The 24,360-nt window shown below is 45.2% G+C and overlaps 1 protein-coding gene across 1 annotated transcript in view; it reads right to left on the bottom strand.

Annotated features, from left to right (window-relative positions):
- Nucleotides 1-350: 350 nt before the first annotated feature.
- Nucleotides 351-24,360, bottom strand: part of nfatc3a (nuclear factor of activated T cells 3a) — a 58,099-nt gene continuing 34,089 nt past the window's right edge. Inside the window, exons 4-10 of the mRNA XM_030090072.1 lie at nt 21,127-21,326; nt 20,428-20,600; nt 19,936-20,076; nt 16,543-16,598; nt 16,242-16,368; nt 13,204-14,289; nt 351-3,185 (exon numbers count right to left, since the gene is read on the bottom strand). Of these exons, the coding sequence (XP_029945932.1) occupies nt 3,109-3,185; nt 13,204-14,289; nt 16,242-16,368; nt 16,543-16,598; nt 19,936-20,076; nt 20,428-20,600; nt 21,127-21,326 (1,860 nt within the window). The 3' untranslated portion in view covers nt 351-3,108. The remainder of the gene's footprint in view (nt 3,186-13,203; nt 14,290-16,241; nt 16,369-16,542; nt 16,599-19,935; nt 20,077-20,427; nt 20,601-21,126; nt 21,327-24,360) is intronic.

Raw genomic sequence — 24,360 nt, 5'->3', positions numbered from 1 at the left:
GGTCAGTCAAGTTCTTCAACACCAAACTGGCTCATTCGTGCCTTTATGGACCTTGGTTTGTTCACTGGTGCTCAGTCATGTTGGAAAAGGAAGAAGCCATCGCCAAACTGTTTCCAGGTTTACACCACTGCGTTCAACGCGTCGCTTTATACTTGGTGCCTCGGTGCTTGATTTTATGGAATTGACTGGAACAATTGAATTCATTGATTTGGAGGGCTGAGCAAATACTTCTGGCAATATCAGGTACTTGAAAGCTCCTAAATTCCCCTTTACGAATTAAAATACCATTACTGCTGAACCTGAGTGCAGGGAGGGATCACAGCAAGAAATGAAACAGAGCGACACAAAGCCATGGCAGAATTTTCAGTTTTATTGATGTACACTACTTTAGAGCCTACAGTATGATGCAAGGTATTATTTTTTTCCCTTTGAATTCAAAAAGCACTGCAGTCTTAAAAATTACAAAAAAATTTAACATACAAAATATACAAGAAATGACAATACAAGGCTTGGTAAACATCAGCTAAACCTGTATTTCCCTTTATTTTACAAAACAATTTTATCCGTGTGCATATATATATATATATATATATATATATATATATATCACACTCATACATGTCCCCAACCTCTTAGGAATGACATCCATTTCAAAGTATCAAAAATAGAGTAGTAGAGTCTCTGTTGCTTTACTATTGTGTAAAACGGGAACATATTGTTCGGTCTTTGGTTGTGACAGAGGAGGACGGCAGCCAGAGTCGATGCTGTCGATGCTGGTTTAGTTTTGTCGTCGACTCAAGTCTCTCAAGAAAAAAAGCCAATCTCCCTTCTCCCACCCAACCCTTAAAAAGTCCACACTGTGCCCCCAAAAGCAAACAAAAAGAATATTAATAATAGTTACTGACTTATGTCTTAGTCACAGGAGAAAAAAAAAAAAAAGATCACCCCAGAACAGCATACAGACAAACTGGATTTCAAACAAGAGTTAAGGCATCCTAATAGTTTACATAGTGACGTGATACTCTCACTATCCCACGGTGTCTTTTAGACCTCATGTAGTTCATAATCTCATTTTCATAATTGAATGTCACATCTGCTGCTGTTTCGGTTTGCATAGCCTAAATACGGGTGTGTGCTTCTGTTGTTGAAAGTAGGAGTCTTAAAATTCCTCTTGTCTGTACAGCATATTTGGTAGAAACATCAGCCATCCACACACACACACACGCGCACACACACACACGCACACATACACACGCACACTAACCAGCCTGCTAAGATGCTTGTACTGTGTCCTCGAAGGCAGATTGGCTGACTGACAAATCCAGGGCGCTAACAGGTTCCATCAAGCGTCTACAACAAGTCTACAGTCTACTTCTATAGGCATCAAGGTCTTTTTTGTCTTTTTTTTTTTAAATATCAATATTATCACTGTTATCATTTTAAAGGCATTAGGCAAAATGTTATGCATAGCAGAATCACTTTCACCTGGAAACTGACTTCAAACTGTGGTGAGCAACACTCCTGAGCTCTCACGCGCAGGAGCATCATTGTCAAGCTTAAGGCAAAAAAAAAAAAAAAAAAAAAAAGAAAAAAGAAAGAAAAGAAACGCGCGCGCGTGCACACACACACACACACACACACACACACACACACACACACACACACACACGCACACACAGCTGCATGTGTCCATTCACATCCACATCCTATCTGACACAGCCTGCCTGAACACACTGGCTCCTGGAGTGTGTTCTGCCGCGGCGGCGCTGCATGTCTGTCCCGGGGGAAACGATCTGGAAACCATGAAGGAGAAGTCTTCTGACTGTTGAGAACCGGCTGTGGAAGACCCCGCTCCGTACGCGTGCTGCTTACTTTGGGATGTTCCCCTTTTTCCAATCGAGAGGGACACGACACACAAGAAAATGCTTTCCCAGCTTCTGCCAGATAAACGTCCCGCGACTCGTGGCCTCGGCTCTCATACCCGTGGAGGTACGGTGGCTGTTAGGAAATAGAAGGCACGCAAAGGCCCCTGGGAGATTTGGAGTTATTGCATGTCCTCCGTCTCAGTGGAGCGATGAAAACACTTGAACATATTGCGGGAATAACTGGGTGTCTCCATCCGTCTGCTGTCAGTTTCCCCAACACACCCTCCGACTTAAAGCCTGCTGCTGTGCAAAAAAACCAAGAAAAAGCTTTCACTACCTTTCAAAGCTGCTAAATGTCAATAAGGCATTTGTTCAAGGTGGAGAAGAGGGATGAGAGGGGAAAGGAAAAGAGAGATAATGTACAGATATCTACACGACTGCACGGTCACTAACAGTTGTGGAATGTAGCAGGATGCAGAATCAAGAAGCGTCGCCGCAGGCGGAGAACCGAACTCCAGACCCGAAGGGCTTCGTCGTCACGAGGAGGGGAATTTCAGCCTGGCGGCAAAAACCAGCGAGCTTCCAAATTGGACTTGTTTTTGTAAACCGATGAAGGGTGTAAAGGTCTGATTTGAGTGTCTGGTAATCCAATTTAACGGCTAATAAAACACATTTCAAGTTTTGACGCGTCGTGCTGCTGCTGATGTTCTGCCGAGCAAAGCCAGAGGGGGTTCTGAGTTTCTGGATCCTGATTTTTCCTAACAATGTTGCCTGAGAAAAAAAAAAAAAAAAAAAAAACTATAAAAGAGAAAAAAATGAAGACGCAGCCTCCTGAAGAAGTTGAAACCCGGCCCTGGCTCTCTGCCTTCTCCTTTTACTGTGGGCTGTGTTGTGATGCTTGTGGGACGCCGGAGACGCCGCGCTGGAGTGTGTGCTCCGGGCGCCGAGCGCCGAGGGTCGGTCAGGAAGACAGATGTACTTTCGAGGAGGCGTCACGCTCAGACGGCTCTGAACCCAGGAGCTTCTCCCCGTCTGCACCCGGTTCCCCCGCTGCTCAGTCCAGCTCATCTCCCGGGTCTGCAGCTCGAAACAAGACAAACCGTCCTGGATGGAATCTTCTCTCTTTGTGACTTTCACAGGACCTCCGATCTGGCTGCGTCTCCACCAGAGTCCCCTTCCTGTCAGGACCCCGCCTGGACCAGGACCAGCTCTGTGGTGGGGGGGGGGGGAGGGGCTTGTGGAGCTAGGACTGGTTCTGGGACGATGGGGGACCGTGAGCGCTGGGGGACTGGGACATGTCTCTGCCGATGATCTCGTTTACTGTCGGGGAGGAAAAAAGAAACACAAACAACACTTTAATTAAAAGATGGTGAAAGAATCCTGTGGCGGAAAATCAACTGATCGGTTCAGTACGAGTGTGTGTCTGTGTGTAGGATATACATCAGGATATAAATTTAATTTGATGCCATCTCTCGTTTCCTTTCCTGAACAGTTATTCACTCATAATTGATTAGGATGTTTTCAAACTGTCCAGCAGAGGGCGCTGCAGCCCCACACTGGGTTCACCCTCACAACCTAAAGCATCAAAATGGAACAACTCAAACAGGCTGGCAAACACAAAGGTCACAAAGTCGTGGCTCCGACGTGAAATATAATCAAGCCGTCACGACAAGTGAGAGGAAGTCTCCCGTTCACGCAGAGCGAGCGGCGGCGGATCGGTCCTCCTCTCACCGTGCCGCCATGCAGCTGCCCGCTACTTCATTAGAGCTCTAATGGTGCCTCAGTACATTTCCTCAGGCTGCTTGCGGGGAGTTCGTCAGCACGGCGAAGCCAGTCCGTTGTTAAAAACACGGCGCTGAGCCCACAGAGGCACTGAGGCGCAGCCAGGTTAATTACTCCACTCACTCAGTCGCAGCCCAATCCTGAATAAATAGCGAGTGACCTTTCTCTTCACAGAGGAGTCTGTTTTCCAGCCACTGATTGTTTTACATCTGCTCTCGCTCTGGGACCACAAGAAACACAACAGGCAGCTGGTAAAAACAGCAGCCGTGAAATAAATCAGCTTCAAACAGTCCGGCCCCGTGAGGAGGACGCGAGCGCGGAGGCTTGGAAAACTGTGGAAAATGTGATGCGAGTGTTGCTTTTATCTTCCACTGCAGCTTCACGCACGTGCGTGGTTTGGAGCCAGCGACTCCTGCACAGGGTTTCCCCCGAGCGGCGCAGAAATCGGGCTGGGCGAACTGGTTTGAGCAGAGACCTCTGGCCCAGTCTGAGATTCACACGCAGACCTGTCTCTGCACGAATCCCCGGATCCTGCCTCCAGGCTCGCGCAACTTCGCAGTGAAATCAAACAAACGCCGATACACAAAACAACAACGTCTTACTGCAGCTGAAAAAAAGAAACTCTCTCGTCAGTCACAGCAGAACGCTGCGATGCTAAACTCTTCTGACTTTCCGTGTGTTTCTGAAGTGCACTCAGAGGCGGCGTTTTCAAGCCAGACGGGTTTCACGCTGCAGCCTCCGTCGGCGGATGAATTTAAAACCTCTGTGTAAATTATTTGTGTTTTCTGCTGCTTGCTTTTTGTGTCTGGCCACCATCACTCACATCATCCTGTTAGCGTGGGAGGCTCTTCCTTTCCCATGTCAACCATGATAACACACACACACACACACACACACATATGCAAAGAGCACCACCACACACTTATGAGAGCACTGCCTGATTGTCAAAGCAGACGTGTTCCTCTGTATTGACAGTATAACATGGAGGTGAGAAGTGGGGCCTGTTCATCAATTTGTCACACAAGTCTGTGAAATAAAAACCGTGGAGGAGGAGAGTGGGTCACCTTTAAAGGCCACAACCTGTTGAAAGGCAAGAGGTGCTCGAATAAAAAGCTTCTTGCAGACGTTAACGGAGCAGAGCAGCAGGTTTCCATAATGTGACTTTTTTTCTTCTTGTTTCTCTCGAGCTTCACGAGAACATTTTGCAGAACTTTCAAATCCAGGACAGATTTTAATCTATATCAAGCAATGAAATGTGAGTAAAAACAAAAACGGAGCTCTAGATGGTTACACAGTTGCTCGCAGATCTTTCAGTCAACTCCAGCCACAAAATGAGGCCCTGTTTATTCACGGGAGTGAATCTGCTGTAATACCGCAGCAATACGAACAACACAGTGTGAAGAGCGACAGACCCACATGAAGTGGGCGTCTGCAAAAACATATCACTTTCCGCTGTGCTGATTAGATTGTCACACAGGCAAACATTAACCTACTGACTGATAAACAGCTAAGAGGAGAAAAACGGAGGGAAATTAGCATAAAGCGATCGAAAAGCTGCGAGTGCAGCGCCGCTCTCGTTTTTCTCTGTTCGATTCACACCAGAAAGTGAGGGGTGAGGCTTTAGCCGCACCGCCTGTCTCGTGTATTTTTTGTGAGGCGTCACGGTCGATATCACGGCTACACTCCACGTGAAACTGGACGGTTTGAGTTTTGGGCCAACAAAGCAAACATATTTATGCAGAGCAGGTTGTTTCCTGCTAATTTAGTAACTTTTATGGTCACGTTAAAAAGCATCTAATTTCAACCCAGGCTGGTTCAAAGTCTCCTCAGATAAGCTGGAGGAAGCTGTGGGACACTCCGTTCTCGCTGCCCACGAAACTGCAGCCGCCTGCTCACAAAGCCGGCAAACGTGTGGATGAATGGATGATATAGGTGAAGCAAAACGATCTTATTCATCGATTTGAGTCAGAGAGGCTCAGATCAAAAACCCAGAAGTGAAACGGACGTTTGAGTTGAGCACAGCCGCTGGGCGAGTTTCACATGCCGATAGTATTCTCTAAGATTTACTGGTATTGTTTATGGCGGTGCAACAGAAAGTGGATGATTCAGCGCTGCCGCCGTAGTAATGAAGGCTCCGAATGTCTCAGCTGGAGGGAGATCCTCTGCAGATGACTGGAAGGGGGGCTCCCTATTCGATATATACATATACAGTCAGCCGACCGGCTTACTACAGCAACCCCTGCATGCCCCGGTGGCCCACTGGTCCGAGCTACAACATTTCACCCTTTTCTCTATTTGAATCACTAAACATTAAAAAAAAATTAACCTGCGAATGCAAACTTTTACTTCCGCTCTGCTTTTCTTTTGCAAGTTTCTGTTCAGTGAGGTTTTCCCACTCACTCTGCATGCACTTGTTTAATTTCAAAAGGGTAAATGTGAATCATGAGTGTCTCACTCCTCTTCCATTTAGCTCAAGAGCAGCAGAGTGAATGACTTACAGTCATCTGTGGAGTGAAGCGTCACTCCAGACTGGCAGCAGCCATCGCAGTGACAGGAAACGAGAGCCAAGCAGAATGACCCCCGAGAAAGATGTACCGACAAAGCTCTAACAAAGATACTCTCTGTCAGATTTGCATGCGGTGAGTCGCGTCGGGGGACGTTTTAATTTCCCCTCTGCGAAAGGTTTCAGACCTCTCAGGAGACTGCTGTGATTGGGTAATCGCACGTCTTGGTCGCTAAAGTGCATGTCAAAGGACGCATCTTGAAAAGATTTCCATAATGCAAAACAGAAGTGGAAGAGGCAGATGGACATTCAGCATGATAAACATGTCTACTGTCGAAATGGAAAATGGCTAATTACCATAACCCTCTATGACACACCGAAAAAAGTTCCCTGACCCGGGCGCAGAAAGAAAAAAAAAAAATAAAAAATAACTCTGGCAGAGCCGATAAAGCAAATAACTCCGAGATTGACTCTGCAGTCCAACAAATGAAGACAACATGCCTCAATGGAAACGTTGGAGCGGCGGGAGGAGAGCGAGGAGAGTCGGGCTGCCTGCAAAAAGGGAATATCAAAGCACGCAGTTTCCACTGGCCGGGCCCTGTAACGACATGTGCACGTCTTCACAGAGCGCAAACGTGAAGCGAAAACCCAGTGAGCGATCGCACACATTGGAAAGAGATGGTCAGTTGATGGAAGCTGTATTGAAATCTTCCAGGCCTTCACATTAAAACCCTTTTTTTTCCCTCCTCCTCCTCCTCCGTCTTTTACCTCGGCCGCTGCGTCCCTGAGATCCCGTTCTGCTTTATTTTCACTTCAGTTGTGGAGTAATTGAGTGAGTGGGTGAGAGCGCCGAGCGCACCGGAGAAACTCATCACAGAGTCACTTTCTCAAAGTCACTCATCTCTCTGTGATTCATCTGTGGATTTCCCATCTGATGTGACGGTAAGTGATTCTCAAGACTCCCGCCTTTGATCCGGGACACCGAGCAGCGGCTTCACGCAGCGGGCGACCGGACGGGCCGGCCTTCAGCCAGGAAACCGTTAGAGCGCCGACGGCCGCTTTGGAGATCAAGCAAGCCCACGGAAAAGGTGCAGAGCACACACTGCAGTTCCTCTCAGACCTTATTTTGTCAGTGTTGTGGTTTTACCGGCAGGGCAGAGACGGCCGCACACTGTGACTGGAAGGGCTGCTGGTTCGAATGCCACTGCCACTGGGTCACCGCCGTGGGTCAGAGGATCGTCATCTGGGTCACTGAAGCGTCCAGCAAAACAAACGTACAGATCGGATGACCCACTGTGGCGGCAACCAGGAGGGGGAAGCCACAACACACACCTCTCCGTCTCATGTGTGTGAGTGCAGGAGTTTTGAAGAAAAATGGATAAAGAGGAGAAAAAGCACAGATGAATGTTGTTTTCATCTGTAAGGTCCTTTTAAAGTCTAACTTTAACCATCGCCTGACACTAAAACACGTCTTCACCTACAAATGTATTGATTTCCCTGATGGGTGCCGGTTTGATAATTCCCTGTGGGTGAGTGTGTAATCAGGTTGATGTTTCCCACCAGTACAAAAGAACAAGGACACGCATACACAGAAATATGTTATGTTTCTATTTTGGGATTTTGCATTGATGAACGTTCATTTCCTGCACTGGGCTGTAGCTCCAAGAGGCCTGAACCTCGTCCCGACCGTATTCAAACGTGAGTCCAACATGCTTTCACCTAAAATGATTCAATTTCCCTCATGGTGACACACACGGACGTGCACGCGCTGCTTTAGACCAATATTTACAAAATATTTACAAGAAAACAAATTATGAGTTGTCATTCTCGTCGCCACAGAGGGATTTCCAGGCTTCCCCTCCTCATGTCAAAGCAAAAGAAAAATAATTCAGCGGCTGGCTCCGTCTCCTCACCAGACTCCCGCCTCCGCCGAGACCTCTGCATTACACTCTGGAAGACCTTAATTGTGTGGAAAGATGACACAGAGAGTCAGTTTCCACTTGTTTAAAAGGAAAAGACCAGCGAAAGTTTGCCATTGTTTTCAACGTGCAGCAGCAGCAGCAGCAGCAGCAGCAGCTCTGAATGGAAACATATTTCCTTCCACCGTTGTTCAGTTCAGTGCGATCGCCCGTTTAGGTTTTGTTTGCATTTTCTCTGGTTTTCTACACATAAAAAATACAAATATCAGAAGTTACAGGTTACAAGAACTTACTTTACCCGGTGCAATGCACACATAAAAATAATACTTGAGAAAAGAAAAGAAAAGGTTGACAAAGCCAATGTTTCATATATTTAAACACGGTGTATCTTCACTGAGGTTCACTTTAAAATGTCACTGAGTGACGGTTGTTGAACTTTGTGATCGTGACAAATCTCTAAATTTACTTTTCAGGATTTGGCAAAGCAAAAAAAAATTATGGCTGAAGAAAATTTAGAAAAGAAGCCAAAAAGACACAGGGTCATTTCAAACTCTAATTTCATGTTTGATTTAATTTAGGGGTGAAAAAAACCCCACAAGAGTCGCATTTCTCACCACCTGTCAAAGGTAAATCTAATATTCTCTGGTATTTTCCTCCCTCGGTTTGTACCGCCAACCCCACAGCACACACTCCAAGTCCTTTTGGGCTGAAGGAAATTGGCCACCTCTCCATTTGTTTGTTAAAGTCATTTTACAGCTCTCAGCTATTTCCCAGTACGGACTGAAAACACATCAGACTTTGGAGACGGAAGAGCTGCATGACTTTAGCACAAAGAAATTAATCAAAAGTGAAAGCCTGATCGTATTGCTCTGAGGATTACTTTATGGTGGTTTCAAACTGAGCGTACCAGGACGCTGGAGCTGATTCTCAGTGAGTCTGACAGCATTCGGGTTCGCCTCGAGACGAGCCTCGTTTGTCACAAAGAAAGAACGGCTTGTTTTTACTCAGCGACAAGAAGGGAAAATGAAAACCGGGACCGGTCACTAAATATTAATGGAGAAAATCATTGAAACCCTCATAGACTGAAAATAAACAAACCTGTGGTTGCACTTTTTCGAATGCTAAAGCTTTCACAAAAGCAATTTAGAGTTTTTCAAACTGATGCACTATATAGTATACTGTACATATATCTTCCTTTCTAATCGCTGCCGGCAGGACTTGGGAAACCTTATAACCATCACTCCTTGACTTTTTATGATATCTAGAAAATTCAAAAACTATTAGATTTCACAGAAATACAGTGTTATGCCCCTGTGCTGGGGCTTTATAGATTTGTTACATATAAATCCCCACAGCATTGGAGTACCAGATATTCATAGTTGAGGTATTTTATTGAAAAGGACAGATTAACTCATTCATTGTATTTTTTTGGACAATTTTACAGCCATAAAATCTGTATAAATTTAAGCATCCTGAATGTAATTCTTGTCATAGGAGGGCTCAAGCAATAATTCTAATATCAATGACGGCTATTTGACATGAAAAAACCCCTTTTATCACACATCTACAACTGAAGGTTAACATGGATTTTGTCACATTAAAGCAGAGCCGTGCAGACTTCTCCTCCTCTCCCTGATTCATCCCAAAGGAATCAAATCAACCAAAGAGATTATTTATACTGTCAACTAACTCAAATTTGAAAAAAACTTTAAAATAATTGTCTTTTTGAGAAAAAAACAGATGAATTGGTTGAAGAAGTACTGCTCAGCACAAATGGTGAACTAAACGCTTCTGCTTTCAAGCAGCAGGTGAGGATAGAAGAACGAAACACATTTAAAAAAACTGCTTATTGCTGAGACAGTCACTCGTGGAGTTGATTACCACTACAGGGTCACGTGTCTCTCACTGTGTGTTTGCATTTGTGTCATTACTGTGTCAGTGTCTCTCTCAAGGAGCGCAGGCACCGAGGCTGGGCCTATTATTAACCCTCAAAGCCCAGCTCGCAGTGTGAGGTGGCTCCGGTTCAGGGAAAGGCAAAATGAAAGAGCAGCCTTTGTTCTGGACACACGCTTCACACAGCAGACCTACACTACACTACACTACACTCACTGCTGACATGCGTGCACAACCACACACACATCCCTGCCTTGCAAACACATGCTGATTAAATAGCTCAGCGCGCAGACCGACGGCAGAGCTGCTTCAGCCTCTGTCACCGTGACGGCCGCAATCACCCTCACAGGAAAGCCTCCTCTTGAAACCAGCACTCAGTTTATCATCAGCCAGATACACGTGAACACAAGGACTGAGCCTCACACACATACACACGCACGCAGGCACTCGTGCACACGCCTATCAATAAATAAATAATCACATATTTTGCACTGTGGATGCACAGATGCTCACGCTGTGAGACATGTCACACAGCGACCATGAAATCTCCTCTTCTGATCATATTTTTATTAAGACGCCACCCAGCTAGTCTCCACCCTGCTTTCAAATTAGGATCAATGTAATCACACCACACAAAGCTGCGCATTCGAGCAGCAACAAAATGTTTTTGGAAAAGTTTATCGTACAATTCTGTCTTTGTTAAGACCTTTTAAGAGCTGTTGCTGTCGATCTGCAGCATATTTCAGGGTGCAGATGTCCTATTTCACTATATGTACATTTGCCTTCACGACTATTTTTCTATAAAACCGCAAAAACACAGGCTATGCCCTCAAAACACGAACTGATGCGGCATACGCTGCCTCTCGCTTTCAGATGCCAAGTGCTTTTCAGATTGAATGTCTCGGCTGAGTGACCCTGCAGTGGGGTTGGATCCCGAACTTGTCTGTCCATCTGTCCGTCAGTCTGTCTTCTCACCTCCTGCGTCCCCTGTTCTGTGCACGCATGCACGCACGTGCACCCACACAAACACACACACCTCAAGCACGCTCTGGTGTGCGTCACGAAAGCCATCTGCTTTCATACCACTGACAAAAAGTCTATGATCCTGTGGCAGCGGGTCATTAGTTGTATAATCAAAAAATAAAACAGTACTTGGAGAGTTTCATATAATGTCTCTCTTTGAGAGGTTGATTAAAGTTTGTGTGGATTTGAGTTAAAAAAAAAAAACAGCTGAGTGAACAATGACAGAGAAACTACAAAAGCAGGTAAAAACGTGAAGCTGGAGGAAGAGGAAATGATGCAACGTCTTTCTAAAACGCTAAAAGCCTTTGTTAAAACAGTGGCGTGCCGTCGGTAGCTTGGCTTAACTGTCGCACAGCCACAAAAATAAATACAGCGTCTTAAAATGTTAATCCTGCATAATCACTCAAAAGCTCTCATCTGAGGATCATACTGAGTTTTTATTTTTTTGGTAACACCTGCATAAAAATCTATCTAGATCTTTTAAGTACTTATATTACTGGGTTAAATGGAATGACATGTTTTCTTTTGAGTCCATCCAGGCCCTAACTAGGCTGAATGTGGACTACTTAGGAGAAGTGCTGCGACCTCCTAAAACTCGGAGCTGGGTGAAGCTACTCGCTGCTACTTCAAAACATGGCCTACAGAGCCGGGCTGGCACAGAAAGCTATTTTTAGCCACGGGCTCAAAGGGAGAACTCACATTCCTGGCTGAACCGTGTCACTCACAAACTTTTCTCACACTTTTTTTTTTTTTTTTTCTAAGCAGGCAGCTAATTTCGGAGTGTCTGTGTCTCCATACTTGTGTGACCGGGGCGGGGGGGGGGGGGGGGGGGGGGGGGGGGGGGGGGTTGGCGAATAAATCAACGTTTATGAGAATAATTTCTGGTAAAAACATTTTGTTGTGCGAAGAGAAATTGAGACCGCAAAAAAAATGGAGCTGGTGAGTATTCTTCAGTGTTATGCACTGATGAACCCTGGTGGCTGCTGGTCTTTCACACATGACTTACTGAATGCAGCTCTGCGTTAATTAGACTGAATCTTGCTAGCGCACAGATTCACACTTTCCTGACACAGCCTCGCCAGGCTACATATTAACCCTCCATCTTTAGGGCGATCGTTTGAATGAGCCCGAGAGGGTAAAAACCAGGCATGGCTCTGAACGGCAGATAAGGAGGTGGATGATTTTAAAACTGTTTGCATGAACACATTTCAAGAGTAGTAGTGCAGTTCATTGATGAGAGGGGAGGAAAGAAAAAAAAAAAAGTGTTAAATGCATGCACCGACTCCATGGTCAATTGTTAAGTCAACAAGTACCTCCTGAGCAGCCTAATTAGACTTGTTAACATGAGCACACACACGCCTGCATAAACGCGAGCACACACAGGATGTAATTACTGCAGCAGCGCCTGACTCTCTGCGTGTTCCAGCTACAGTCAAGTAGCACGAAATGATGCAATCCTCTCCCGCTCCCCGGTTTCAACGTGGCCAAAAAATTCAAAGTGTAATTAATCTCCAAACTGCTGCCAGAGATACTGAAGCTTAGCAGTTCACAATTAGGCCGCTTAATATGATACTACAGCTATCAGTGCCATTGTGTTCATGTCACCCAATACAAAGTCACAAGACCCCCCCCCCCCCTCAGTAATGAACTTGTGTACACAACCGTGCGTTGAAATGACAGATGGAGCACTATCGCTGTTATCTGGCATCAGGGTTTTCGGTCCCTTTAAAACAGCAACAACTGGTGCCGTGTATTGTTTTACATCATCAGATACAAATTTATCTTGTGCGTCACGTAACGTAGGGTGAATTTAATCCCTCAGCGGTCGCTGGTTTCAGGCTGAAAATGAGACTGATCACAGATGGTTGTGCTCTAAATATCTTGTGTAAAAGACAGGGTGAGGAAGGAAAATATAATAATGAGATGATATTGAGGTGATAATGAGAGCAGTGGAGCGAGCTGACAGAGAGCTGACAAACGAATGTCAGCAATCTCGAGTTACGCACAGAGCAATTAGGATAGCAACACAAGAGATCAAAGGCAATGGTTGATGGGAAGAGTTTATAAAGTTTGTAATGAGATGCTAATGTTTTGTTTTCCATATGAAGGCAGCCGGTTGGGTCTAAGCTTTAAGGTGCTCCACCTCTTGTTCTGCATAGATCTGCTTTGAAAAACGGACTCGTGTATGTTTAGAGATGAGCATAGCGGCGTGTCTTACCATCATCCAGCGTGATGTCCTGCAGGCCAATGGATCGGAAGGTGGGCTCTCTGTCTTCAGGCTCCTGTTTAATGTTCAGCCTCTCCCCGTCTGTGGAGAAGGGGCCCGGCGGGCTCAGAGGATGAACCAGGGGTCCCACTGCTGCCGGGGACAGACCGGTCATGACCGGGCTCGTAGCCTGGGGAGAGGGCTGCTGCTGCTGCTGCGGCAGAGCCCCCAGGGGACTGCCTCCTGAGGTGGGGGAAGATGAGGTGGGAGACTGGTAGGGGAGCGAGTGAAGCTGAGGGGAAGACGGCCCGGAGTGGGGAGAGGGGATCATCCGTGGAGGGGGGGCGCTGGACGGCGTGGGGCAAGAAGCCGACCTCTGACTCACTGGGTGGTAGCCCATGGCCCTCTGCAGCTGCGAGGGGTGCTGCCCCGTGAGCGGGTGTCCGGAGGGAGAGGGGACCTGGGTGGGGTTCGGGGAGCAGTGATAGCCTCCCAGAGTGTGGAGGTGTGGGGATGACGGGGTCAGCAGGGGCTGCTGGCTCTGGGGGGATCCAGCAATAGGGTTGCTGTTTGAGGATGAGGGAGCTGACGGCGAGGAGCACGGAGAGGAGGAGTACACCATCCCCATGCTCATCGGGTGGGACGCTGCATTGGGGCTCTGCTGAAAGGGAATCCTCTCGTAGCCTTGCGGAGAAAGGCTGGGCTGGCCGTTAAAGGGCAGGCTGTGACCGTGACTGTGCTGCATGGACGGGTAGGAGGGCCGGGAGGGGGCAGGGAGAGGAGCGGGGGCCGAGCCGGAGTGGAACGTCATGTGGCAGTCGGCGGGTGGGTGGTGCAGACTGCGACCCTGAAGGTGAGGCAGGTGCTGAAAGGATGGGGAGCCCAGGGAGGGGCAGGGGGCCTGCAGGGGCAGCAGACCAGGTCCCGAGCCTGCGGCCAGGCCATGAGGGGAGCTGGACAGAAGGCTGTCCGATGGGTGGCCCTGCTCAGGAGAAGGCAGCTGGGTGCGCACCAGACTGGCGGCGTGTGCCAGGGGCATGGAAATGGGGGGCACCGCAGGAAGATCCAGCTCATCTCTGTGCTCCTGCTTAACCATGACTGAAGGGAGAAAGACACACAAAGGATTGGGGAGAGATGTGACAAAAGAAGACAGACAGGATGAAAGAGAGAAGCCACACTGTCAGTTTCGTGTTCATGAAGAGAAAGAAGACATGTAATCTATACATGTGTCGAGGCACTGCATTGCAACGCTGACAGGTTTGTTTCTAAATTTGCTTCAGGTACTGTTGTTCACACTTCAACTGGCTAAAAAAAAGAAGTTGCTGTTTCAAGTTTTTCCACATTCCTTCAATCTGCTGCTTTTCAGCTGAAATATGCTCAGCAAGACAGAGAAAGAACACTAGAAAACACTAAAATGAGTGCTTTCAGCTTCTGAAATTCATAGATGGTAAAGTTGGTCCCTCTTCTCATTAAAAAAAGCCTCCAAAAATCAGTGTCTCATTTTCATAGTAATGGGGACATTGCGTTTTACTGTGACAGCTTAGAGCGCCGCTATGCCAATTGGTAACCCATTTCCCAATCTGGTGCCTTGTGACAGTGAGTTTTATTTTTATCCAGCTCTGAATCAGAGGGAGAGCATATGTTGTCAGTCTGGGTGCCATCATGTGAAACGCTGTGTGGGAAGAGTAGCTGAAATGCCCCCCAGCCTAGATCAGACCAATAGAACAAATGAGTTCACTGCCTGTGCCCTCTGCTCACCCTGTCAAGCCTTTGGGATTGCAGAAGAAGAGGCGTACAGCGGCCAAACAGGCTTTAATCATGGCTGAAAATGAAGCCAGGTGAAATCAAAAGGGACCAAATGGTGAAGTAATTGAGATTTAAATAACTTGTGCATAACATAAAACAAAGATCTGGGTGTTTTTATCTTTTGTGCAACATTCACACAAAACTGAGACAGAATTTAAAACCTCTCGCTTGTCTGACAACGCATCAATTCAAAACTAAAAAATGTATTTTTGGTCACCATTTTTTTTAAACTAACATGTTTTTATTTTGAAATAGCTGTAACAGAATTTCTACCTAAACTGGGCTCTTTGAAGAAACACAACAAATGACTGGCTGGCTGACTTTTTTCTTTCCTTTCCGTCTTTCTTTCTTTCTTTCTTTTTTTTTTGCCACAGTAAAGCAGGCGGCGTCCGTGGTGGCTCTGGTGGTGTAAGCGACCCAGCTTGACTGATAGAGCAGGGTGACTCTTCTCCTCTCTGATTGGCTGCCCTGAGCTGTCAACGGGGAAAACAGGAACTGCCTCGCTGAGTGGGCGTGCTTGCAAACAGAGAGGCCGGGTGGGTGGATGGGCAAGGCCGCTTATTCGCGCAAACACGCACTAACACACACGCTGTTGCGGTGAGGCTCGGGGTTTGGATGTGTTCTATAAAATGCTCACATGTCATTATATTCCGCCGACCAGGTTTTCAGTTTGACTCACGTTAATAGCAAAACAATATCAATATCTGATGCAACCCGTGACACAGTGAGGAAACATAAGGATCAATTATAGTTAACACAAAGTTTTTGTCACATTATTATTTAAAGAATTACAGTGAACTACAACTTATAGTTCATTGTATTTAAAAAGTTTCCTGGATAGCAAAAGATCGCTCTCACTGGAGCTCATGCAAATGCAGCGCATGAGAGAAAAAAAAACTTGGCTTGGATACTAGAGGAGGCTTGACAAAGTAAACAGTTGGCAGGTGTTAATGTTATTGTTAGTGGAAGAGTCTCTCTAAACCACAGCAATGCTTTCTTTGGAGGGAGAACGAGAGAAATGAGGTTAGCAAAGCCCTGTGGAGAAGTGTGCAACGCAACCAGCACATTGTCTATACTGTCACTCGCACTTTGTCACTGACTTGGGAGACTCACTACGGCGACGTACCGAGGAAAACCTCAGCCTCTAAAACACTGAGACAAAATAATAGTCGCGATTTCACTCATTTGTTTGAACGCAGCAGCTGTAAGTCATTTGAAAAATTCACAAGTACTTCCCAGCTCACCTGAGAGATAAGTGAAGCGTTGTGATTGGCTCCTTTTCCGCTTGCCATTGCAGACATAAAACTGCACCTGCACAGCTGAGCTCACAGCCTTACTGTGGTAGGGAGGGACCTCCACGACAATGCACGACTACAACAACATTTCACGTTATTAGAATCGACACTTCTTGCCATGGAACAAAGTTTGAGTTAGACTTATTAATGTGCACACAGAAATTTATGCAAATACTGGACAGGAAATCAAGAAATACAACAAACAGGTTTACATTTAAAAAACAAAAGAAATTAAAAGACAGACACTTACGCCTTGAGTTTTCTCACGGATTATTTTTGCCTCAACTTCCCACTGTGGTCGTCCATCTAGAAGAAAAAAGATGCGTTTGAGCATTTGACAGCCTTAAAATTCTCGATTATAGATGCTACAGACCCACTTGGCTGAACTACCTGTTTACAGAGTGATGAAAACAGCAGTTGATCAGAATCTACAATATCATCAAATCCTCACAAACAAGACATTTCGAGTTATCCAACTTTAAAAACACACACACAAAAAAAAGACTGTCGCTCAGCGTCAGACAGAAGCAGTGATAAACCCAGACCACACACACGATCACTAATTACAGCGTTATTACTGCCTAATTTATACTAATTGGTGGAATATTTTTCAAACTGTTTCCAGGTCTGGTGAAGCTCTTTTTCGTTTTTATTTTTCTGCCCCCTCCCCCTTTCCTTTTTTCCTAGGGAGTGATGTCAGTGTAAAGTGTTTCCTAAAACACACACATTCTTCTGGACCACATGGAATCTAAAAAAGAACAAAAAAAAAAAAAAAAAAAAAAAAAAAACCCAAACAAAACATGCAACCTGAATTTGTTTTGGAGAACTGAGACATTAAAATGACAATGCTCATAAAAGCCCAGACGTCCTTTGGAGAGCATCTTAGTGGCTATTAAAAAGTAATCAAAAGTACAAATGTCCTGCTGTTTGTCTTGCTTGGTTAAAATTATGAAGAGCACAGTGGAAAAATTGCATTTATTTTAAAACGCCTTCGCAAACTGCCAGGTTTTCGGCCAGAAAACATCCCTTCCAGTTTTCCTAAAAGAGATTTAATTATTTGGCCAGACATGTTAGGGGCAGCTTCTTAAAGCTGGGCTGAAAACAGTGACGGGGGTGCTGCGTGGTTCGAACACATCACACTCTCTGCACCATCGGGAGGAATGAGAAGTTTGACAACTAAACTACCGAACAGCCGCACAGCAGGAGAGACTTTATTTGGCTGCCTCTTTCATGGTGCACCTGCATGGTCTCTTCTACAAAAAGAGGACCCCCCCCACCCCCCCCACCCCCACCCCCCCACCCCCCAACCTAAATACCACCATCAGGCATCTGCAGCATGTCTGCAGGCGAAGCCGAGTCTATATGGAGACTGTAACAAAAGCAAGCACTCAACCGTAAGCCCTGTTACACTTAGGTGATTCAACCTTCAAACCAAAATCCTCTCTAGCGTAGCTTTTAGGAGGTGATTTACCTGTTCAGATCTCACAGGAGCATTACTCTTAGTTATAGTAATCCACTAGCACATTAGCCAGTCATAACCCTAAATAGATTCTCCCTATTGTGGAAAAAAAAAGAGCTTAACCTGTTGGTGAGTGTATCTTTTCCCCCCAGTGAATGAGTGACCTTGAATGTCTTTGCAGCTGACAGAAGTGCATTATTGCTGTGCAGCTTGTTCACATTCAACAGGGCCCCACATGCTCTGTCAAACAACATGTACCGGCAGGAACCTCATGCCATGTTAAGACAATGACTTGGATCATGGAGACTCCCTGCGCTTCCGAGCCAGAGGAAGAGTTGCAGTTCCTATATAAATATTCAAGCGTACAAAAGAAAAAAGACTTATATCAGCTATGTAATCATTTTAACCTCATGAAGTCTTGTTTATTCTGAATCATCTGTGTGATATCTGTACTCAAAGAAAGAAAGAAAAAGGAATCCAGGATCAAATAATGAGGCAAAGAAAGTCTGGATACAGAAATAAAATAAAGCTTTAGAAATTATTTGTAATTTTCAGATGCTGTCAATATGTACATTAGTTAGATGAAGCAACTTTTTCCAATTTGTAAGGTTCAAATAATTCAAAATTACCACAAACAATACAAAACAAAAGGAATCAAACATAGTAAAACTGAAATATTTATTAAAGTTTGTATCTCACTACAACAGCCTTTCAGGTCTGCATCTGTGGAGTTACTTTGCAGCATCCCTCCATCTCTGCGGTGGAGCCACGGCAGGCCGGTCTCTCTCCAGCTCTCAAATCTGTTATTGTCTTTCAAATCATGGAAGATGGTGGAAAAATGTCTGTCACTGCTTCTCTTCCTGCCTTTTCTTCCACTGCTGTACAATCAGTGCCTTTCTGCACTAAGGCGGGCGGATTAGCGATGATGAGGGGGATCTCTTACACAAACCTAATCAGCATCATGCTCTCTCTCCTCGCCTCCATCATTGTTTCTGTCCTCTTCCACACTCCACTGCCTTCATGTACCAAGGGGCCCAGTCTCTCTGCCTACCCAAAATGCAACTCTCCCAAGGTTTCCACTTGCTACGTTTCTATGCCATGCTTCACCTAGCGTGCCTCAAAGGGCAAAAGACATTCCTCCAGGCGGTATTTTTTTTTTTTTTCTTTCTCCCAGAAAATCTGAAGAGAATGGCCTCTCACTTGAACACACAACAGCACACCACTCGACTCTCTGCCATGTGTGAACTTGATTCTGCTGCTCCACATCACAAAGCCGCCTCGGGCAGGCAGAGACTGGCTCAACAAAAGTCACCCATTTAAAATTTCCATCCAGAGTCACAGCTTTTACACATGTTTGTATCATACACTGGCGCACAAAAGAGAGAAAAGACACGGCTGGAAAAGGGAGTCGTTTGAAAGTAGAGGAAGAAATGCCACAGGGAGTTTAGCAAATACCTTTTCGGCAAAGGTATTTGCTAAAGAGATATTAAAGGAAAATTTAAAGTCATAAATATCTTTTTTCTAGATTTATTGAGAGCCACAAGCCCCTCAAATTTTCCACATCGGACAGGCAGCAACAGTGATCCTGAATCCATCTAACTGTAATTATTCAGCACACAAATCAAAGTGAGTAAATGCCACTAAATTTCAGCATTCGAAGGTGTAAAACTGGACAGATTAGCAAAAACTCAATCTCTAACTCTGGAGTTATTGTGTTGTGTTTCTTCCTACTGCGGTGATATCGAATGCCAACAGCATTACTTACCCACTGTTTCACTATATGCCCTGCAGGCACAAAATACCTTTAAAGGATGAAATAATGATAGATGTGATCTGAGAATACACACTCGCACACACGTTTTTACAAGACCTTGTTTCTTCATATTTGTTTCTTTAACAGACAACAAAAGTTATCTTAAACAGTTGGGGTTTAAAATCTTTACATAAGTAGCTTCATTGGTCCAGACTTTTACACAAGGAGAAACAATTTGCCAGAAGGATTATTCCATTGGAAAAAAAAAAAAAAAGGGCTGCAGCTTGGAAAGTGCAGATGCAACGACAAATTTATACACGTTGGAATGCGATCAAATCTGTCATCCAAGCATTTTGTGCGTGCATAACTAGTGGCTGCTGTTTCTGCAGCGGCGTTTCAAGGCTGAGCCGCTGAGTGAACACAACACTTACCGGGGCCTTTCTCCAGGAAGATGACCTTGGACTCAGGAAAGAAGTTGGAGCCGGTGATGACCATCTCCTCTCCCCCGCTGACCAAACAGCTGGTCAGGCTGGACTTCTCCACCTGAGGCAGCTCTTGAGCTGAACGCTGGGCTGGGAGGGGCGCGGGGAGGGTTGAGGAGAATCAGTACATTTGCTTGTAAAACCTTATAAACCAATGTCCTCTGAATCAGCCACAGCATGTTCCACTTGCTGGGGCTTGTGTGTGAGTGGGTGTGCAGCCTGTCGGGGCTCGGAGAGAACACAGCACATTTCCTTTTTTTTATTTTCCCCCCTGTTTTATCACATGAACTTATCAAAAGTGACTTTCATTCCGTACAAACAGATTAGATCAACATCCTAAATTGCAAGCTTGCTAATGACGAAGTTTGTGTGTGCCCGTGTGTGTGTTTCTTGAATGAATATGTTCATGTGTTTGAGATTCTGCAGGTAGATGACACTTACAGCACTCCACGGGAATGGAGGCAGCCTGCAGCGACAGCACCTTCCCGTTGGGTTGAGGGATGTGAACCCTGAAGACCACGCGGACCCGCGTGTTCTTTCGTCCTATATCCGTCTCCCCCTTTCGCAGCTCAATGTCTGAATTTCGCAGCTTAAGTATGCCGGCGCAGTCGATGCTGCAAGGTAAAGGGAAAATAATTGGCCCCATGCAGCAGGAACGGGAATAGCAAACATCTCACACTACGTAGTTAAAACTACTGAGTGATAAAAATCAACCACAAACCCAGCAGGATGTTAGTACTGAGGAGCAGAGCGCCGGTGTTGACATTAAAAAAAATAAAACCGTCTGGGAATATGATGTATCAAAACTGCAAAACTGGAAAATCCTTAACAAATCCCTTCACAAGCAGTCCAGTGTAAACGAAACCACATCCTACATAAATATAATCGTTTATGTGTTACGGGATCATAAATGTATTAATAGGGTTTGTTTCTATGCTCCATGGGAAAAACTCAAATTTTCCTGCTGTGTCTGACCCTCCTGTTGGTTTGAATTAAGAAAATCTATTAAAAAAACCTTTTTGGAAGATATTACAACCATGCATAATCATAAACCAGCTTAATTTTCATTGGACAGGGCTTTCTTCATGGTGGTAAGCTCATAAGTGAGTAATTTAATCCTGAAGTGCCGCTGACACTTACCTGGCCGACATGCTGTTTTCAGGAAGGAGAGGAATTTCGAGAACTTTGGTGCTGGAGACGATGATTTCTTGACTGGCCGTGGCCACAGTTTTGCCGGTGATCCGGTGCACCTGGTAGAAGGCGTGAGGCCTCAAGTAACGGTCATCTGCTGTTCCGATGAACATCTGCAGGTTGACAGGCTTCTCGCTGTAGCCAATGAGCTGAAGCACGACAGGCAGAGAGAGATAGAAAAACAGAATAAAAACAGATGTGAGTCCTTGAGCGCCAGATGAGAGGTGTGAACAAAGGAATAGTCTTTTCATTTCCACTGCCTGGAGAGGGCCACCTTTTTTGGAGGGAATCTAAATGGCAGTTCGAGGGTGTTGTGATATTTCTGGCAGGGCCACTGGAGATTCATCTGGAGCTTTGGCTTCCTACCAGTCTGACACTGATGTTTTTCAACTAATACTCTTCTAATTTTTTCCCATACCATTTTTTTTTACTTCTTTTTTTTTTTGTTTTTTTAAGGGAATCCTTTTGAAAAGAAAGCTTCACCTATTTAATCATTTTAAGAGAAACTACAGAGCACTGACAAGCATGCGTAACAAAGTTGATCTGTACTTTTTTTTTTTATTTAAGAAAAAGGAGGAATCCAAAAAGGAGGACTTTCACTTACACTGCAAGAAGAAAATCCTCCATTAAGCATTATTTACCTATCCTTGAATCTCGATCACATAAAAACTACTTTTATAGATTATGTTGTGGCTAAAAGAAAACACACACAAACACACATGTACACAACACACACACACACACACACACACACGCAAAGCAGTAAAGCTGCTGTATTTTCCCGTCTGGTTGTTCTGGGATGTGACCGGCTTGGCACTAAGCTGCTCGGCTGCAACTGCGGTGTCCGGGTTGTCCCCGAGAGCCGGCACTCTATTTTCTACATCCAGGTGAGACGGCGAACAAAGAGAAAGTGCTGCGAGCTGAGAAACGACAAGGGGAAGATGGAAAAGAGAGCAGAACCTTTCCTCCTCAGAGTGACAGAACTAAGACGGCCTACACAATCCCACTACTGTTGTAATGTTGTACTTGGCAGGCTGTGTGACGGCAGGATGGCACTCCCGCTCCTTCTCCAACACACACGCACACACACACACACACACACACACACCCCCACCATTCCGCTCTTAAAGGCCTACACCTCTCGCTCGGATGGAGGGCAGTTGGTTGAGGGTAACAGAAACGAACAAGGCCTTTCATTGCTGTTTCACCTCGGGATCTGCCAAGCCTCAACCCCACCGCAGCTGGCCGCTGACCCTTTACTCCCTGCAGGTTTGCGTCACACACCGCTGTGTCAATGTTTGGCGCACTGAAGGGCAGAAGGTGGGTGTAGGCTTGGGACTTGTCGTGTGTTATTCCAAAAGCTGCAAAAATAAAATGGCTAAAATTGATCACAATCAAGCCCTGGAAACATATGAACCTGAGAAAAACAGTGAGCGCTACCAAAGAAAACCAGAACACTGAGTTTTCTGAAAATGGTCTTTAAACTACGCAGGTTTTTACGAGTATTACTGAACACAGCTTACCAGCTTTTAGCAGTGGTGAAAGGAGATCTGGCATCGGCCGTGAATTCCATGTTTGAGAGAATTATTGTCATTGGAATTAGCCCTCCCTTTCTTTATTTTCCCTTGCTACTTCAGAGAGAGTCCCCTTTAGTAATGGAAGCCTTAGCATAGGACTACCTTGGTTGATCCAAGTTATGGAAAAACTGAAAAGGTCTGTGTTTACAGCAGACCGTGTGAGGGGACGAGCCTCCTGAGGCAGATGCACGCAGACGGGGTGGAGGAGCTTATTTCTAATAATGATTCACTGTTCTGAGCTGAATGGCACAGTTTATATTGGGAAATGGTTATGTTAACTTGAAAAAAAAAAAAAAAAAACACTTCCCAAAGGACAGATGAAATGAATTAGAACCAGTGGCAGTATTTCTGGCTAGTAAACAAAAAAAGGTTTTGTTCCGACTAAAGCAGGTCGCCAGTCAGTCACAGGGCAAACAGACAACCACACCACCACCACCACCACCACCACCACCACCCACACACCCTTCCTAGTCATCCAGTGTTTCACATTAATACGCATAAAAGGCGAAGGTGTCGTACAAGTTTACACTGAAGAGTGCAGATGAAACTAGATAGAGCTCGGAGAGCAGTCTTGGGTTGGCGTAGTGGTTAGCACTTTTGCTTCATATCAAAATGTCATGGGTTCTTTCTCTATTGAGTCCAGTCGGCTCATTTTCTCCAGGTTGAACGAAGACAGTAAACCGTACATATCTGCGAATGCATGTGGAATCATCTGTTTCTCTGTGTTTGCACTGTGGTGTACCCTGGCTTCATCCAGGTCGCTGGGATTGGCTCCAGAGAGGCTGCACAGGCCGAAGCTGTGTACAAGATGGATGGATGGAACACTGTTTTTTTTTTTTTTTTTTTTTTTGGTAACAGTCTTTAGTACCACTTTGTGAGGTACTAAGACCACACATTAGTTTCTGTATAAATAGTAGTGGTGAAAACTCAATGAAATGTATAAATACAAAACAGAGAAGAAAAAAAATTCTAAATATCTTAAGCTTCATGCTCTCAGCCTACTACATGAGACAGAATAATGTTGCTTAAGTATTGACGATTCAGAACCATCTGGACTTTGGCAATATACTGTTGAAAGATCGATTTGATCATAAACGTTAAAGAGATCTTCTTAAGATGGCTTAATGTGTCAGAAAAGGCCTGCTGACTGATAGCGAGGAGATGATTGCATTGCAGTTTGATTTTTAAGGCTTTTAAAACTGTAAATCCAAACCATAGATTAAGCAAGACCTTTTAAAGCAAAAACTCCCCACCCCTAGGTATGTTGACGCTCCTCAACCACATCCTCCAAATGTTTTTTATAGCCTCTCGGTGACGGATTAATTAGGGTGAGTGACTAAACAGATCAGTAATTCACATTGCTTTTGGGTAGGAGTCTGTTGGTTCTTGTAGTGCGGTGTCCTACAGATGGAATAAAATCCCACGAGCGCTATCCACAGGGACGGCAACCACTGAATGCTGCTTCTTCCTCAAACTACAGTGCATAAAAGACACATTTCCAAAAATCAAACTGTTAAAACTGAAATAACAGACAGAATTATGTGATATGAATTCTCACTTATGTGTGAAAACAAGGTCAAATCTACTGGATGTGGTGCATGAAATG

Source organism: Salarias fasciatus, chromosome 1 (genome assembly GCF_902148845.1).
Source record: "Salarias fasciatus chromosome 1, fSalaFa1.1, whole genome shotgun sequence".
Taxonomy (NCBI): domain Eukaryota; kingdom Metazoa; phylum Chordata; class Actinopteri; order Blenniiformes; family Blenniidae; genus Salarias; species Salarias fasciatus.
Note: the sequence above shows the minus strand (reverse complement) of the source record. Positions and strands in the feature narration are given on the sequence as shown.